This window comes from Labeo rohita, chromosome 11 (genome assembly GCF_022985175.1).
Source record: "Labeo rohita strain BAU-BD-2019 chromosome 11, IGBB_LRoh.1.0, whole genome shotgun sequence".
Classification (NCBI taxonomy): domain Eukaryota; kingdom Metazoa; phylum Chordata; class Actinopteri; order Cypriniformes; family Cyprinidae; genus Labeo; species Labeo rohita.
Genome location: NC_066879.1, coordinates 20,363,242 through 20,382,694, shown reverse-complemented (window position 1 = coordinate 20,382,694; position 19,453 = coordinate 20,363,242). Strand labels below are relative to the sequence as shown.

The window sequence follows — 19,453 nt, the reverse complement described above, 5'->3', positions numbered from 1 at the left end:
GTATTCTGGGGGTTGATATGGTGGAATACCAAGGGAACACTGAGGTGATTGCTAGGGTGTTGTGTGCTAGGGAGTCTTCTTGGTTGTTACTAGGATGTTCAAGCTGGTAGTTATCGGTGGTTGCTAAGACATATTAGGTGGTCATGTCCATGCAGAGATGCAGTTCTCATGGTTCAGGGTCTGTTCAAATCCCTAAGCATGAATGATAGCATGAGCCTTAGAGCGAGCACCACTAATTACAAAACGCCGAACTAGCTAGAGAGTTTTGCAATGCATAATGAAAGGAGGGCGGTTAAACATCTCCATTCCCGAAGCATTTTGGAAACAAGCTTAACAAATGAGTTTCAGATCTCTTCCCAAATTAGTTTACAGCACACCACTTCAACGCAAACGCTTTTTTCTTACAAACACATGATATAATCTACACCAGACCAAAGACCACGTAAAGCAGTTCTCATGAGTCAGGCGTAGAATCCAGAAACCGTGAGACCAGCCTCCATTAGACTCCATTCATTAGCACAGCAGCCCTCCTCTGCAATCTGAAACGCTTTGATAAAGATTAAAATGTTGCCAACTGACTCAACAGAGCAACAGAGCCTTGAATTTAGGTCACGGGGAGATGATAAACAATTCATAAGCAAAGCCCAAAATTAAATATATAATATGATTCAATATAGTAATGAAAGAAAGCATTGTTACGCTGCTAGACCGCTCTCCAAACAACTCCAGGAAGAGATGCCACACACACACACAAAAACACACACGCGTTCGCACATAAAAGCCTGCGTGCACTACGGTTGTGGTGGCGCTCAGAACAATTGTCTTTCACTCCAAGGTGACTCGCTCTCTCTCCATTTCCATTTCTCTCAGGGTCAGCAACGTGCATCTCTCTTTATGCGTGCGTACAAATTGAGAAAAGCGAGGTTTGCTTAATGCAGTGCTGTCAGAACGTCCCATAGCAGCCCTGTCCGCTGTGCATTAAGAACCTGTCAGCCAGAGTATGGAATTAATCAGCAAACCCCTGAAGAAACAATTGCATAATCTAAAGCTATAAACTCGGCCGACCTTGCCTTCAAACGCGCTTAAATTTCCACCTTCAAACGGGAGATTGAGGGAGTCAAAGGCTCTGAGTCAATAGATTTCTCTCTCCTTTCTGCCCTCCAATCTTTTCTTCCTATAAAGACTGAATGATTGACTGCTCCTCCTGCCTTCCCAACAGTTCTGAATAAAATTCCATAAGAGCTTTTTTTTCTTTGAAAGTGACCTCCGGTTTGGCTTCGCCATACCTTGTGTTTGTTATGAAAATACCGACTCCTGCTTCGGATTCCGCGTTATGGTGGTGATAAGGGTTGGATTCTGTCTTGAATAATCTCTTTTTCGCAACTTGTCTTTACTGGTTTTCATGTCTGATCATTTTTGTCACTATTAGATCCGTTTAGGGCTGCAATTATGTTCTGTAATTAAGACAAGGCAGACTTTTGACTATCGGCATAAATTACAATATCATTATTGAAGCTTGTATAAATTATCGTGCAGTGTTATGTTCTGCAGACCACACTAAAGAAAGTAAACCTGCTGGCTTTTTTATGGTCAAAATATCCTCTTTGGTGTTTCCCAGAAGAAGGAATGACATAAGCGTGACTAGGTTATGACAGAATTTTCATTTATTGCATAAACTATCCCTTTAAAAACACCCAGCCGGAAAGGCATTCACATCTCTAAGCCCTGCATATTCACTGACCTTAGATCCGGCTCAGAATGGAGGCAACGGATTTCGAGAGCAGCACTTCATTTATTAACAAATCAATTGACGGAAAGGTGTGAAGATTGCTATGGTGACAAGATAATCTAATCATCAGAAATTTGGATTTGTTCGTCAGCGACATGAGCCATTGCACCTCTGATGTGAAATGACAAGAGCATAGAGAGAGCATGTACGAGAAAGCGAGGCTGCAATTATCAGCTCCGAGTGTGTTAGCGGTCTTTTAGAAAACAACCCTCCGACTGGACCGGGCAGTTATGAACCTCTCGCTCTTTGGATCAATCAGTCGTGTAGACACTGTGAATTGATCTAACTTTAAAAGGGCGCCAAGAATGACTCTCTTAAAGACGGAGAGATGGTGCATCCTTCGAGGAGCATTAATTTTGATATTTGCTTGTAACGTGAGCATGTTTTGATGTACTGTTTTTGCAAATATAAGTGGATGGCTATATGGTAATCTTCAGTGCGGTGTTTAAGTGCTGTGATTATAATACATATACTTGAGTGAGGCATTGATTTACAATCTACTTTCAGAAACCTTGCATTTGTCTACTGTTTTAAACGGACGAACATGATCCGCCTGATTGCTGAGTTCTATGTAAAAATTAATGTTTCATAATAAGCCAGCATCTTATACTATTTCTATGCTGATTAAATAAAGCAATGCTAAAATCAATCCAAGTATCTTTTAAGAGGTTTTAGTTAAAGTTGGGAGTTTAAATCGCAGTTAGAGAAAAAAAGCAAGTACAACTGATGTTTTATCAGTATATTTTAAAATTTTTAAGCTGTCACCAAGATTTGTCACACAAACTGTTTATCTCAATAACTAAAGTTGTAGTACTTTCTGGTAAAATAAAATAAAATTAAATAAAATTAAATAAAATTAAATAAAATTAAATTAAAAAGAAAAGAAAAAAGAAAAGAAAGTTTATAAAGAAACTTCATTTTCAATAACTTATTTCAAATAAAATAAAATAGCTTTCTACGTGAATGAGGAAAGAGAAAAAAACTTTTGAGATTGCATTTTTAACAGTATATTTCAAATTACTTTAGCAAATAAAATCTGACAAATCACGGCTAGAAAAAAAATAATTAAAAAAGGCAAGTGTAACTGATGTTTGTCACATGAACTGGTCACGCCATGAACTAAAGTTGTAGTACTTTCTGGTGAAATAAAATAAAATAAAATAAAATAAAATAAAATAAAAGTACAAACTGGTCACCCCATAAACTTAAGTTGTAGTATTTTCTGGCCAGTTTTATTGCTTTAATAAAATAAAATAAAATAAAATAAAATAAAATGAAATAAAATAAACAACTTTGAATGAGGAAAGAGATTTAAATCCCAAACTTTTATTTATTTTTTTTTTCAATAACGCTGCAGCAAATAAAAGACAAATCGTTTTTTTTTTTTTTTTTTTTAAAAAAGAAAGAAAAAAAAGGTGAGTATATCTGATGCTTTATCAATATATATATATATATATATATATATTTTTTTTTACATTTTTATGCTGTCACCAAGATTAATAGGAAAAGCTGTTTTGTCACACAAACTGGTCATGTGTTCCCATGAACTAAAGTTATAGTACTTTCTGGTAAAATAAAATAAAAAAATATTAAATTAAAATAAAATAAAATAAAATAGCTTTAACTTGAATGAGGGAAGAGAAAACCTTTTAAGATTGCATTTTTAACAACATATTTCCAATTACTATTAGCAAATAAAACCTGACAAAATCACAGTTAGAAAAACATAAATAAAAATAGGTTTAGGTTGGTCTTGCCCTGGTGTTCTAAAGTAAATAAAATAAAATCCAAAAAAGGCAGAGGTTTTCTACATTTCTACAGCCACCATAATGAGCATTACAGTTTCTCCCATTCATTTTCCTATGGGTAGTGTCACCTGTCACCTTATACATATGTCTTACTGTATGTCTCGCATGAATGCTGCATTACTGAACTCAAGCGTACAGGAAAGGACACCGCCCTCACAGACAGAGAAGAAAAGAGACAGAGAAGAAAAACAAAACAAACAGACAGAAGAAAAGAACCATAAACAGACAGAAGGTTTTTGCCAATCAAGCATTTTCACACTCTATTTACTAGGATTAAGAAAAACAAACAGAAATAAGAGCCCCATAAAAACCGCCAGCCATTTTCTTTGGGTGCTGACAGCCCTCGGCCTATCAGTGCAGGTGAAAAGATGTAACTGTAGACAGATAAGACTGTGTACAAAACATGAGTGCTGACAAGCTCACTCATTAAAGTTGACCGGGCCACAGATGCGGGGTTTGTGTTACCAGCCGGCCCTGTCACATGGCAATCCGATATCTCGAAAGAGAGCCATCTTCCTGCGCACAACATCTCACTGGAAAGACAGGCCTAGAGCCAGGAGCTATCTTTAGGTATTTCACTAAAGCTAGAGGAATAAGAGATGAGAGGAGTATGAAGAACTTGTTCGAACCTCACCCTGAGGCGGACAAGAACTGTGCAATTTTACTGTTTATGCTAGCGGGAAATCTTTAATTACTATTTTCTTTGACAACATTTATGGCATCGGGACGCAGCAACCAGCAACATGTCCGTTGGAGATTTACAAAGAGTTCTGCAAATCGTAAAACGACAGAAAAAGGAGACAGTTAAGAAGTGGAAAGCTGATCTCTCTTTACTTCCCAAAGAAAAAAAGACCTAGTGTGAAAATGTACCTAAGAACACATCTGTCAAACAAAACAAAACAAAAAAAGATCTGTTGATTGGACAACTGCCAACGCTTAATAAAACACGTTCCACATCATTTGACATTCAAACGAGATGCCGTTTTCACCGTTACCTTTTACATGTAAACTCCCAGATGTGTGCTCTCTGTGAATCTTAATGCTAATGTAGGAACTTTTGATGAATAAAAAAAACATGAAAGATGTAAATAAAAGGAAAGCAAACAAACACAGCCTTAAGTGGATACTGCCATTTAAACAGTTTAGCAGAGTAGCCCCATGGGAGGTATCCCAAGAACCCTTTGGGTCTAGAGTGGCCCTGCAGGGGGACTGACGCAATCTGCAAATAATAAAAGGAGAGACGGTGCTTGAAAGCACAGCTTGTGATTGAACAATGCTCCACGATTTCTGCCACACAGAGAAAGGACGCAGCAGAGAGCTGTGAGGACCGGCTTCCCTGTGGCCAAACGCGGCGCAACAGACATCTGTGTGTGTTTTTGCCGTGAAGACGCAGAGAAAACGATCTGTTCGCATTGATTAAAAGCAGAATTTAGAGGTTGCTGCTTTTGTCTTTGGCTACAAAGTTTGGAATTGACAACTGCAATTACCTACAGTAGTGGAACATTAGGTCTTAAAACTATAATTCACCCAAAAATGAAAATTCTGTCATTAATTAATCACTTCAAACCTATAATACCTTTGTTCATTTTCAGAATGCAAATTAAGATATTTTTGATGAAATCCAAGAGTGTTCTGACCTTACAAAGACAGCATGCAACTACCATGTTCAAGTTCCAGAAAGGTAGTAAGGACATGGGCGATATGATCAAAATCTTATATGTGACCCTAGACCACAAAACCAGTCATAAAGGTCAGTTTTTTGAAACTGAGATTTATTCATCATCTGAAAGCTGAAGAAATAAGCTTTCCATTTATGTTACAACCATTTGAAAATCTGTAATCTGATCTGAAAAAAAAAGTTGTTTGATTGTAGTTCTTAGCAATGCATATTACTAATTAAAAATTAAGTTTTGATATATTTACAGTAGGAAGTTTACAAAATATCTTTATGGAACATGATCTTTACTTAATATCCTAATGATTTTGGCCCAAAAGAAGAATTGATAGTTTTGACCCATACAATGTATTGTTGGCTATTGCTACAAATATACCTGTGCTACTTATGACTAGTTTTGTGGTCCAGGGTCACATTTCACGATATGAGTAATTGTATTTCATGCCAATTATATATATAATCTTTATCACAATAAAGTTATTTTTGCTTAAACAAGGTCTTTATGATAGCAAAAATTTGTGAAATTTTTGATACCACAGAAATGTCATAATTCGTGTTACTAGTGTAAATATCACAAAAGAATATTCTAGCCTACATTTAAAAAAAAAAATTCTCAGCTGTTTACTTTCACTTAAGATAAGGCTGGGCGATATGCCAAAATTAAAATCTCAATTTTTTCAAAACGTTTGACTAATTCTAGATTTTTTACGATTATTTAAATAGTCAACTTGAAAATGTAACTACAACATGATTTCCTCTGGTAAAAGAAATTATATTCCAAGTGCACCACACATTAAGTTCACAAATCACTTGTTAAATATCTTTGCAAAAAACATGCATGAACTACAACTACATCTTGTACAAACTTTTCTTATACATATACGCTACCGTTCAAAAGTTTGGGGTCAGTAAGACTTGTAATAGTCTTTAAAGTAGTCTCTTATGCTCATCAAGGCTGCATTTATTTGATTAAAAATATATATATAAAAAAAACAGTAATATTGCAAAATGTTTTTACAATATAAAATATAACAATGTAAATTATTTATTATTAACTTTTAATAAACATTTAATTATTAACTTAATACATCCTTGGTGAATAAAAGTATTAATTTCTTAAGAAACAATAAAAATGTACTGACCCCAAACTTTTGAACGGTAGTGTACGTTACGAAATAATACAAGGAAAACGCTTTTTAAAAAAAAAAAAAAAAAAATCTCAAAGGTAATTCAAATTCAAAATGACTGAAGGTGTAACACCAGTAGACTATTATTAACAATAAATGTTCTGTAAAAACAATGAACAGCAGCTTTCAGCCTGTCACCATAATGCAAACATGAAATATCAGACATACAGTAGTTGTTTTTCACAAGTTTCTTATTCGATTGCGCGTTTGACTGTTGCACTCACGTCACTTGCTCTCATGCATTAAACTGCATTATAAAAACACGGCGCACAAGTTAAAAGAAGTTCACTCCCATCTTCTAACATGTTTTTCTTATTCCACTGCCCACGTCGCATCTTTGTCAACACAAAAGCGCATTCTGTGTGAATGGTGTCTAGAGATATGAGTGTGTCACACGTGAGTGGTTAATCATGTGTGCCGACATGCGATTAGATCGCTCTTTTCTCTTACTGTTATCGCTGATATATTGTCAAAGTGTCTAATTCTAACATTTGGTAACATTTCTATTCAAAATCACGATTCCTCGATTTAAAAAAATAAATAAATCATGGGAAAACATTACATTTGACTTAATTGATAAAATTGGAAAAATCGTCCAGCCCTAACTTAAGACTTAAATTACTGTGTTTACGAGCATACTCGAATATACATGCAAAGACAGGCATTTTGACACATAAAATTGTGTGTATTTAACCATTCAAGGCCTATAAAGTGGCAAAAATAACAAAAAGCGACAGCACACGCATATAGCGAAATTAGTTCTCTTTCACTGCTGATTGCGCTTAAATGGCCTAAAAATTACTTGTTTTTTAACCACAATGCTTAAAAACCCATGCAAACAATGTTTTCGTGACTATGTAGCACAGCAATGTCAAGTAAGTGTGAACCGCAATATAAATTATAGTCCAAAATAGACTAATTTCTACCAGTATACCGCCCACCCCTAGAAGCATCAAAGACAGCATTAATATCTTTTCACAGTTAGTACATTGTTAAGAGTCCAATTTTTAGAGGTTAAACTTATATTAACTTGACCTGGCCTCTTTAAAATATGGGATTCATGTGCAAGGTAACAGCAAACAGCACAGTGTAAACAAAACACTCTAAAACAGGTCTAACAAATGCATTGTCAATGTGTGAATGCAGTTTTTCACTACGTTCTGATGTGTTGGACTCATTTCATTCATTAAACCCAGCACAAACTCAGTCCTTGTGTTCAATTAGTTGTTCTCCTGTGTTGGATTTTGTCATTCCGGACTCGTAATTTGATTTTGCCCTTGTGTTTAGCAGCCACACTGTTCACACACCTAGCATTAACTATTTACAAGTTGCTCCAGCATTCAGACGGAAGGAACAAGGGTAGAGGTCAGCCATCTGACACGTGTAACCTAGCAGATTTCTAGCTTGCCGACTGCATCATTTAAACATGCAGATGATGTTTTCGTTTCTAATTAAAGAGCAGTTGTCTGATTGAGTGTCTCATCTCGGAAACTAAGCGCCACATGGCTAAAAAGGCTAGCTGGAAATTGGTGCCAGAGAGAGAGGAGTGTACACGCGACCGTAAGCCATCTGAAATGTGGGCGTCACTCTGCCCGACATCACCGACAGAGTCTAAACCATGTTCATCAGGGTTAGCTTATCCCACTATCCAAAACAAACAAGCACATAAGCAACCAAACCTCTGACAGCAACTCCAACGCCAATGCCCTCAAGCATTAGCAAGGCTAGCTTTAGCCATTACTGTTCGCGTGGAGGAGCCAGAACAAATATTGACAGGGAGTAACTGGGACTTGTTTCCCAAACACTCCGCCGTGCAATGTCCTTGTGGACAAGGAAAGAGGAACATTGGTTTTTACTGTGGAATCAATAGAGAAAAGGGAACATTTTATTGTAGGTATAATTTAAACAAACATCGAAACTATCCCATTCTGCTCAACATATGATTTAAAAACTCAGTTTTTGATGTTCAGTTCCTCAAAACAGTTCTATTCCAGTATGCCCTTCTCTGAGTTTCCTTCAAGCAAATTAGTTAAAGTGCCTCAATGTTTTCTGCCTCAAGGGTCAAATCTTGTGGTCTACAACTCTTGCCGGAATATTTCTCCTTTTCACATTCAGAACTAATAGGTTTTAGTGCTTCCTTAAGTAATTAAATAACCCCTGCACTATGAGAGCATTACTTGCCTGCTACGCTTCGCAAAAATGACACATAACTAACATAAACATCTAAAATTATCTGTGCTACTCTCCTAGATCAACACTGCTCTTGAGACTCACTTTCAGTTTTCAAATATGGAAATCCATCATTAAAAATGTGAATTATTAAATGTTTAAAATGGTCATTAAATAATCATAAACCATTGGGAAGATTATAAACGTTTCAAAAACCGTCCCACAGCTGTGGCATCATTTTCACGACAACAAATAAATGCTAAAAATGTTCTCCGAAAATAAAGCATTTGTTTGGGAGGAAAATAAATCATTTCTAACCAAGCTATAATTTCGTCAAATTATGCAAAAAAGTGATAATATAATTTAATTGTCACTTCTACAACAAAAAGCTGTTAAAGCCAATATATGTGACCCTGGACCATAAAATCAGCAGTAAGTAGCACAGGTATATTTGTAGCAATAGCCAACAATATACTGTATGGGTCAAAATTATCAACTTTTCTTTTATGCCCAGAAATTATTAGGGTATTAGGTAAAGATCATGTTGCATGAAGACATTTTATATATTTCCTACCGTAAATATATCAAAACTTAAATTCTGATTAGTAATATGCATTGCTAAGAACTTCAAGGCGAATTTCTCAATATTTTGATTTTTTACCAGATTTTTACATAGTTGTATCTCGGCAAACTATTTCCATCCTAACAAACCATACATCAGTGGAAAGCTTATTTAATCAGACCCTTACGACTGGTTTTGTGGTCCAGAAATGACTATAGTCATAATGTATATATATATATATATATATATGTAAAATCAATAATGCATTTAAGGTTATTTCCTGAAGTTCAAAGTTAAAGAAAATACGAAACATGAGCACAGTAGGAGCACTGTAAACTATAGCAGTCTCTCTGGCTCCAAATTCACTGAGATAAGATGTATTTGGGCACAAAGAAGGATGGGAAGAAATCCGACAGCCTCTCATATCCGCTCATTTCTCCAGACCATATGTATCATTCACTCATCCATCCATTCATTCGTCTACGCATTCGGAGCCGCGTCGTCAATCTAGCCCAACGACTCCGGCACAATGACTTTCTCGAGATTAATTCCATCGTTCAAGCGGAACTGTACAAGGGCGGGGTAAAATTACGAATGCGTTTATGAGTTATTAATGGCCTCGGCCCGCTGGTTCCCAAACGGGTCTGGGGTTCCAAACCACGCAGGGCGGACGGAGCTGGGTTATAGAGCTATACAACTCAATAAATAATTCAACGGCATTACTTGGATTTCGAGAATTGCCATACATTATACATGCAGTTCAACAAATGTCTCTGCTATTATACACATATCTGTACACTTCAGCTGTGCAGTAATTAATCGCCTAAATGTGTGCCAAAAAACTACAGAGATCTTTTCACCCTCCCTAGTACATTTTTCATGCCGGGGTTTTGACACACTCCAGTGCACCCAAAGAAAATCAGCGTCCACGTGAAGGAGGAAGGGAGGGGAGGACAGACGGATGGATTTTTTTGTTGTTTCTGGCTTTGCGGGATTGATTTTCATCTCCCGAAGAACTGGGCTAATCTCAATCCTTCTTCTAATCTGGATTCAAAGCACTTGAAACCCACGGCTTCTTCGCAGATGAATAAAAACAAGTGTTTGTGCAATATGGACAGATGAAGGATGAACACTGTTTTCTCCAAAATATGAAAGGCAAGGTGAGGTTTTGTGGTCACACTCTTCCGTTGTTAACACGAAGCGGTGTGAGAAATTTAAGACGTTTATCACCACATCTGGTCTTGTCTTGTTCTGTTAAATTGGATGATTTATTAATGAGCGAGTAAATATAGCAGAGGATCACGAGTTCGGAATACACACACACACACGCGCGCACAATAAACAGCGATCACAAGGTAGAGAAAATAAAACCCCCGCAACTCTAGAAGGACTAAAGCCTGGAGAAATCAAACAAACAAAGGCAGGATTTACTGTAGGGTCTCATGTGCACCGTTTAGGCCTGGCAGACAAGTGCTGTTTAGATTTCCCTCATATACTGCAGAACACATCGATCACGTGTGTATATCAAACCCGCCTATCAATAATTCAGCGCGAACACAGCATCTGAAAATATGAACGAGACACCAAGGGCAGAAGAAAGAATTTAATACGCAAAGCTAAAGAAGGACGAGCTGGGACCGAGAGGGGAGGAAAAACTCCTCTGCGAACTTTTATGATTATCTTTACTTGATCCCTATTTCTCTCCCAGTCTTTTGTCTTTAACTCCAAGCCGTAAACAAACGCTCGATTTCTCAGGCAGAGAGCTTGGGGGGAGATAAATGCATTTCAAAATGCCTCACTCCTCAAAACAACGAGAGAAGAGAAGAGAAGAGAAGAGAAGAGAAGAGAAGAGAAGAGAAGAGAAGAGAAGAGAAGAGAAGAGAAGAGAAGAGAAGAGAAGAGAGCTTATAGAGGACAAACAATGGGTTGTTAGACACATCAAGGGGAAATGTTATGACTCAATTTGCAAGCACACACACCAATACCTCCTCCCACACTGCACACACACAACATACCGTATAATGCAGCATGCAAGGACAGAACCATTAGCATGCATGACTGTGCTCACACTCCCGCTGTCCCACCGCAAAACACACACACAGTGTGCGAGCGAGAGAAAGGGGGCACTAAACAGATTGTCAGACATTGACTCTCTCATGCCTTGCCATTTGACAGTATTTCGCTTCAGTTCCCAAAGCAATACATCTAGAGCTCATGCAGCAATCTGATTACCTGACAGGCGCTTTTATCGCTCAATTTTGCAAAAACAACGTGACAGAAACCCAATCTCTATGAAACACTGTGACTTCGCCGCACCACACAACAGCATTATGCCACAAGCACAACTACACTCCTCATATCAAAGCAGTTACTCAACAGCATGATCTGTTGTCATACTTCCCACTTCTTTTTAGGTGCATTTAATGGAAAAAAACAGCTTGGATGGACAATCCCTGGAGAGGCATCACTATTGTCCGGCAGCAAACTCCCTCCAACCGCTGACCTTTACAACTGGAGTGTGTCAAGCCCGCTGCCCTCCCCCAGCGCTACATGAATTGCTACTCCTGCCTTACCGGTTTGACCTTAAGCGGCTCAGCTGACCTCTGTATTCAGGATAAACAAACAAAAAAGACTGATGGAAGCATCAAACAATTTTAAACTGCATGCAGCTTTCACTTCATAAACATTTTATAGTCACGCTTAGAGAAAAACATAAATTTGATAGCAAACACAGCATGTGCATTCAAATCAAGCCTCATGCACTTTACTACATGCTTGCAAGACACTAAAGGCAGACTGTCGCCACCTAGGGGACACTTTTATAGCTGGGAACAACAACCCCGATGCTCACAGCAGCCGTATCAGCCTCTGGCTCATCCTTACATACATTTCCATTCAGAGGTAAGCAATAGGAAAAATGCTATTTTCACCCTAAGTCCAAGTAAGCTACATATTAGTTTTTCTGGCCTCAGATATGCTAAGTATGTTGCAGACATGAAGACGGGTGTTAAATGTTCTCTAGACAAAAGAATTAAGAAAATCCCCTGCTACCAGGATGGAAGGATACCATTGAAGGTTTTCTTTAAACCTCAATTCGCCATTAAGTAATAGATCTGGACGCCTGTGGTGCAATTAAGCGTTATTACATCTCTTTATCCAGGAAACTTTTCTCAGCCAATCGAATTACACCCTTCATTCTGTCGTATTCTTCGAGAGCAGACAGCTCTGGCGCTGTAATTGACCCTGAACCTCTTTTCATTTCAGACGTGGGCTATTACTTCAACGGCCAGCTGTTTGCAACCTCTGGATCAGCTACTATAAAACACCATTAAGGAGTTGCTGGTCTTAACCTCTTGCTGTTGGCCTGAGCATTTGAAATGCCCTTGTGCAAGCAGTGAAGACTCTGAGGGTTTTGTTTTTATATATGTATTTGTTTATAAATCATTTATTTTCAGCTTTCAGGCTACCTTTAGCTTCTATGACAGATGTAGATGACAGCACCCGAACACATCGATCGACAGCGACTGGAAAGGGAGGGATTTCTAGCATTTTTTATAACCTCTCAACTGGGATTCGCATTTCTATGGCTCTCTTTTAATCTCGCTCTCTCTCTGTTCCAGGCCAGGGGAGAGGAAAGCCGAGCCAGATTGTTTTACGGGCTCAGTAACAGGATAGCAGATCTGTCTCTCGCCACACTTCTGCTGTAAATAATGGAGAGTATATTCTGTACTGTATGGATCTGTGTAAACACAGAATGAACTCTATGTATGTGTTTTGGAGCTTGTTTGTTTCAGTGACAGAGTGAAGGTAGTGAGCGAAGAGGGCATGTAACTACGCTGGAGTGCCTGGGTCTGCGGTTTGATGAGACCTCTGCAGTTATCGTGCTCATTATTAAAGGGCCCACGATAATGGGCCTCACTCTGACCTTTGACCTGCAGCTAGGATGCGATGAATGGCAACGCACACGCTCGCACAATCACAGGCAAACAGATACAGCAGCAAAATGCGCAGATCTAGAGAATGTTAATCACACAAGACACGCATGAAAACATGCAAATTCAAGCTTATCCACAAAAACACCCACTTCACACCTCTAAAATCACTCATATATGCTATATCACAATGGTTATGTGCTTTGTGGTTGGTTACTAGGGTGGTTGTTTACTGGTGAGAAATTCCTAACCCTAAATATTAGCAATAGCAACAACAGAATGTGAAAATACATACATTTAGCAAAGAGTAAACGTATATGAAATGAGCTAAATTAATTTTTGCCAGCTGTAATCTCAATCGCTGCACATACCTGATTTACACAGTTTAAAGAGGTGACTTTAGCCTCATCTGACACGACAGATTTCAAATGACTTTAAACTGGCTTAGCAGCACAGACACACATAAGTTGTCACTGGCTTAACCAAATCGCTCCACACAAAGACGCATTAGCGTGGAACGAGGAAATCTGGGAAAGCTCTTTCTTTCTTTCGTTGAAATGTGGTCTGAGCATCTTTAATAGAGGATTGTCACAGTGTGCTTGAGTACGAAGGTGAGACAAACCTGCTGAGTAAGTAATAGAGTAAAGGTGTTACAATGCCAAGACTGAAAATTGAAATGTTCGAGGTCAAGACAAATCGCATTACGTTGGGAGAAAACACATTCTTATGTATTTACTTGACCTAGTGTGTGAACAATAGCAGAAAATGAAAAAAAGAAAACAAGAACATTAATTCTGTCATTGTACGAGGTGAACCGTAGGAGACTTGCATTCAAAGCGCCACAGGAAACTACATATTGATCGAAGCTCTATTCATTTGCAATATAGTAGCTGAAAATATATTCTAGGCAAGAGCAGCAAATCATCACGGTACAGCCGTTATGAAATAACAAGCCTTTAGGGCTGAACCTGTCAGTGCATCAAATCTCTCCACACCAGAGGTAACATCAAAACAATATCTCCAGAAGAGAATTGTGTTCCATACTCAATTTCCTCTTAACGCATTACCTGAAACAATATGAGCAAAGCTAGATTTCAAAAGACGATAGCAAGGTGCTTTTTTGCATCTGGTGAGGGGTGGAGAGCGACTCGTGTTTCATATTATCACCCCTTCGATTCCCCCCATGCTATGATTCACTGGCTGCTTTGTATGCACACACATCTACTCATCCATTCATGTATTGACCTAGTGAGACAGAGCAGGACGAGAGGGGGATGGAGGGTAATAAAGAAGAGGAATAATGTAAGTTGTCGCTCCTACCTGTATTATTGACATCCTGTTCACTGGCGTCTCTGTGGTGTTCGTAACAGGTCCCGTGAAGCTGGTGTGACAGCCAACGTGCCCTTGAGGAACACTGAGGTTGTTGGCAGTGGGTTTGAGGTACATGACCTCTGACCTTGGAGAGCTGAGGGGCAGACGGGTTTGGTAGTCGAAGTACATGGGTGAAGTCGCCAAAGAGGGACTGCTGACAACATTCATCACGTTCATGGTGTCCCGCTCCTCCACTTCGCTCTGCACCAGCATGATGTCATTCTTGTTGATCTTCTTCTTCTTGCCCTTGCCGAGCTGCGGGTGAGTGTACTCTGCGATGCGGCAGTTGTATGTGCGGATCTCCTTGTTCTCCCGTTTGCACTTGACTGCTATGGTGATCATGGCGGCTAGGAGCATTATTGAGATGATACTCAGGGTTACTATCAGCGGGAGCGACATGTCCCAGTTATGGTGTTCCGCGTTGATGCGTGGTTCACCTTCTGGTAGGGGTCCGGAGTAGGCTTTGACGATAAGTTTCGCCATGGCGGACAGTGATGGCTTGCCATGGTCGGTCACCTTAATGATCAGTTCCACAACAGGTGCCACCTCTTCCCACAATGGCTGGGCTGTCCGTACCTCGCCAGTCACTGAGTCAATCTCAAACAGGTGTTCCTCATTGCCATCTGAGATCTCGTAGGTGAGACGACCGCTCTCACCAAAATCATTGTCCACCGCTCTCACGGTGGTGATAATGTGTCCGACTCCCACATTCCGCGGCACATGGATCTCAGCAGTGTCGTTCTGAAGTAATGGAAGGACAATGACGGGAATGTTATCATTAACATCCAGTACGCTGACACGGACAGTGGTGTTGCTCTCCAGGTGAGGGTTACCTGAGTCCTTTGCCTGCACCTTAAAGTCAAAATACTTGGTTTGCTCATAGTTGAAACTCCTCAGGGCATAAATAGCACCATCAGTGGGTTTGATGTTAACATATGTAGTGATAGATTCCTCGCTTACATTAGAAGGAAGAAGGGAATAGGATACAGTGCCGTTTTGGCCCAAATCTGGGTCATGAGCAAGAACAGAACCCAGGTATTCCCCTGGGATGTTGTTTTCAGGCACCTGGAGAAGGTAGACCATTTTAGTGAAGCGGGGTGCATTGTCGTTTTCATCTAAAATCTTAACCGTGAAAGACTTCGTTGAATTCAGTGGCGGGTTGCCGTTATCTTTGGCTACAATAGTGATGTTATACTCATCTTTTACCTCCCTGTCCAGGGGTCTGTCAGTCACTACTGTGTAAAAGTTATCATAGTTCTCCTCCAGCTTGAAGGGAACATTGCCCAAAATCCTACACTGGAGCTGGCCGTTGCGGCCAGAGTCTTTGTCTGTGACTCTGACGAGTGCGATCACTGTCCCTGGAGTTGCTGCTTCGCTAACCGCCCCCTGACGCACGGCTACGAAACCTATTGATGGCCAGTTGTCATTCCTGTCAAGCACTTTAACGGTGACTTTACAATGGCCAGGAATTGGGTTGGGGCCTTGATCCTTTGCCTGAACATCAATCTCTATAATTGGGTTCTCCTCATAGTCGATTTTACCCTGAATCTTTATAACACCCGTTCGGGGGTCTATTGAGAACAACTCTTTGATCCTGTCTGAGACATAACAGCTAAAAGAATAAGTAACCTGGCCGTTAATCCCTTCATCGGGATCTGTAGCATTTAAATCTATCAGTACAGTGCCTGGGGGGGGGAATTCTCAGGAATCTCCACTACGTATGAGGGCTGTTCAAACACAGGGCTGTTGTCATTAGAATCAGTGACTTTCACGTTGATTTGCATCGTGCCCGATTTGGGATATTCCCCTCCGTCTGTGGCAGTTATAATTAAAGTGTGATGGCTACGTTCCTCTCGATCTAAGGACCTCTGAACGACCAATTCAGGGAACTTAGTTCCGTCCCCTCTGGATTTAACATCCAAAGAGAATATACTATAATCATCCCGTGTGATCTGATACGTTTTCAGGCCATTTTCCTTGGTGTCAGGGTCGTAGGCAGCAGCCAAGGGGAAGCGTGTGCCTGGGGCTGCATTCTCAGATATGTCAATATCGATCTGTTCAGAGGGAAAGCTTGGTGCGTTGTCATTTATGTCCTGTATCTCAACTTTAATCATGCAGATCTCCTTGTCGTTGGCAAACACCTCCATGGAGAGCTGGCACTTGGGGTTTTGTCTGCACAGTGTTTCCCTGTCGATCCGCTGTTTAGTGTACAATAGCCCGCTTTCGGGATCCACATCGATAAGGTGTGGGGCGGAGTTCTCCAACACCCTGAAGTTGGATTTTTTCCCCTGCTCTCCCAGTTCAAGCTCTGCATCCTTGGCAATGTTTCCAATGACGCCCTGAATTTTCTCCTCAGGTATTGAGTAGTTCAAGTTTTTCAACGTCAGGGCTTGCGCCCATAAAAGTAGGAAAAGGAAAACAGAAAGATGCATCCCTTTCAGTGAGAGTGTCTTGGGTTTCTGATGCGTTTTACGCCTCCGACCTGTTGATCTTCTCAGCAATATCACAATTTCTACCTTCAATTACTGAGCACACATGCCGATTCATGATAAAAAACGTATAAAGTCATTATGTGGGCTTTTCCTTTAAATGCTCTTTTCTTTCCTCTGTAGCAGGGCTCCCTTTATCCTGAGTTTTTACAACAAACGTTGAGGCTGTACAGCTAATTTATATTCTGCTGAACGCCCAGGCGCATTGGAGGCATAATCACAATCCAGTTTCCACAAAGAAATAGCCTTTCCCAGCCTCTTCGCCTGTAACAAAAATGAAAGAAAAAAATCTCCATCAGATTACTGCATGTTACATTGCACTTGATCATTTCAATTCTGACATAAAGATTCAAACAAACAGCTCGTGTCTTAACATATGCGCTTTTTTTTTCCTCTGTAGTGTGACCGCGTAATTCTAATGCGTAATTCCTCATTCCCTGGCGAACGACGTGGATGGCATGTCAATCCAACCTTGAGATGCGTCGGAGAGCTTTACCGCTGAACACAGGTGGATGTTTGTGTTATTCTGCTCTCAACATGTAGGCTAAGCAATGCGTCGAGGATGCGCCATGTGGCAAGAAGAGCGTTACGCGCATCAAACGCGCAATTATGGATAAAGGTGGTGAGCAAATAAAAACGCATAAATCTCTTTCTACGTCCCTGCGTCCTGAAACAGCTGCTTAACTGATGCCATATCTATACCTTGCTGTCATAAGGCAACCTTCTGAATGCAAATGCGTTGAAATAAGCCTCTTAACCGGCATAATCCGGCTGTTAAATACAATTCTTACATAGTCGCATAAAGCAGAGCGAATGAAACACAATCCTGGATGGTTATTTATACTGCGCTTCTTGAATAAATACGAGAAGAAGCTGTTGCATCCTCTCTGGCACCGTGCGCATCCAGCAGCTCCAGGAGCATATATGACATGTCATCTCATCTTTTTTTTTCAGGATGACACTTTGGAACAGAATGATGATGAGAAACATCACACAGACTTACCTGTAGCCTTATATCCACTCTAAACACAACCATCACCAAAAGACGAGTTACATCCTTCATGCACCTTCCCAATGAGTGGGGGAAAAAAAACTCCAACCAGACTGTATGGAAAAATAAAGTGCTCCCCAAAAGTGCGCTTGTAATGTCAATGAGGCTGATTAGGATGCAGTGACTCTCCTCCGCTCGTGGACTCAGACTGGAGACGCTTCAGGACAGATATCTTGACCCAAGCGTAAAATATACATCCACAACCGTTGATATCGCCAACGCGAACTGCCTCTCGTACTGCAATGATGCGGGGTGAGACATCCCCGTGATAAATGCGTCCTGGCCCCACAGGAGGCTATACGTCCGGTCCCAAATAAAAAACCGAGAAGGGAAAAACAAGTGAGTCCAAAGTTTAAATATGGATATCAACCGAGAGTGTTCAGTCCAATCCTACTGTCACTAAGACCAGCTGTCAATAACGGTACGGGAATAAATGCACTGTGGTGTGCCGGTGTCCCTTCTGCCTCCTCTGCGCGTTTCTCTCTCTGACTGTCTCACTCTGTCTCATAGTGCATTAAACATTGTTACTGATCCGCCGCCAACCAATGGATGAAGGAGGAGGGGGGTAACGCAGCCAATCGGCTCTCGGAATTCAAATTGTGGGCGGGGCTTTCAAAGCGGTCCTTTATGTGACTGATGTGGACGCGTTTCTAAGCGCAGACGGGAGTTTATAAAAGACTCTTGTACTTTGAGAGCTGGAGCGGGGTTGGAAATCTTTACGTTAAAGAAACGTTTTTTTATTCAGACAGATTTTCAGTAGCTTGACTGTTCACACACACATTTAAACATATACATTTAAGCCCTCTTGATTGTATACTGCACCTACTGTATACTGTAAATAACGTCATACGTATACATTTGTTTGGCTGTCACTCAGAATATCTGCAACATAGTGAGAGTTTTCCACCCGCAGACTTATGAGTTTAAAAGAAACATATTACCAGTTTGGAGCTGATGCTACTTGAGTCTTATTGATGAAGCTGTAGAGGCTTGATACGCCCAAAATGTTCAAAACACACGCTATACTAGATGAATGAATAATTAGAAACCTGCAGGCTATACAAGATCCTCGTTTGGTCTTATTCATTGAGCTTTTTAGAACTCGCCAGTTTCACATGTTGAGTTGTCTGTCTTGTTTCTCTTTTTTTTTTTTTTTCTCAACATTTTGGTGCTGGTTTTATAACTTTAGATTTGGCCTAAGGAAAGAAAAGTAAAAGCAACATTAAAGCATATTTTTAGAACTGGCTTAAAATTCAGAGATTCTAAGGAGTCACTGTTATACAAGTCATTCATTTGCTAGTTTGTGTGTAAATCTCAAGAAATATAACCGTAATAATTAGAAAAGAAAAAAAAATGTGATATGCAAGATGGCTTACTCAACCTGACTTCACTTCAGCTAGCATCTATTTGTTTCTATATG

General features: G+C 39.9%; 1 protein-coding gene across 1 annotated transcript in view; it reads right to left on the bottom strand.

Annotated features, from left to right (window-relative positions):
- Positions 1–18,507, bottom strand: part of pcdh17 (protocadherin 17) — a 93,145-nt gene extending 74,638 nt beyond the window's left edge. The window contains 3 exon segments of the mRNA XM_051122919.1: positions 14,443–16,185; positions 16,188–17,246; positions 17,986–18,507. Of these exon segments, the coding sequence (XP_050978876.1) occupies positions 14,443–16,185; positions 16,188–16,925 (2,481 nt within the window). The 5' untranslated portion in view covers positions 16,926–17,246; positions 17,986–18,507.
- Between the last annotated feature and the right edge of the window lie 946 nt (positions 18,508–19,453).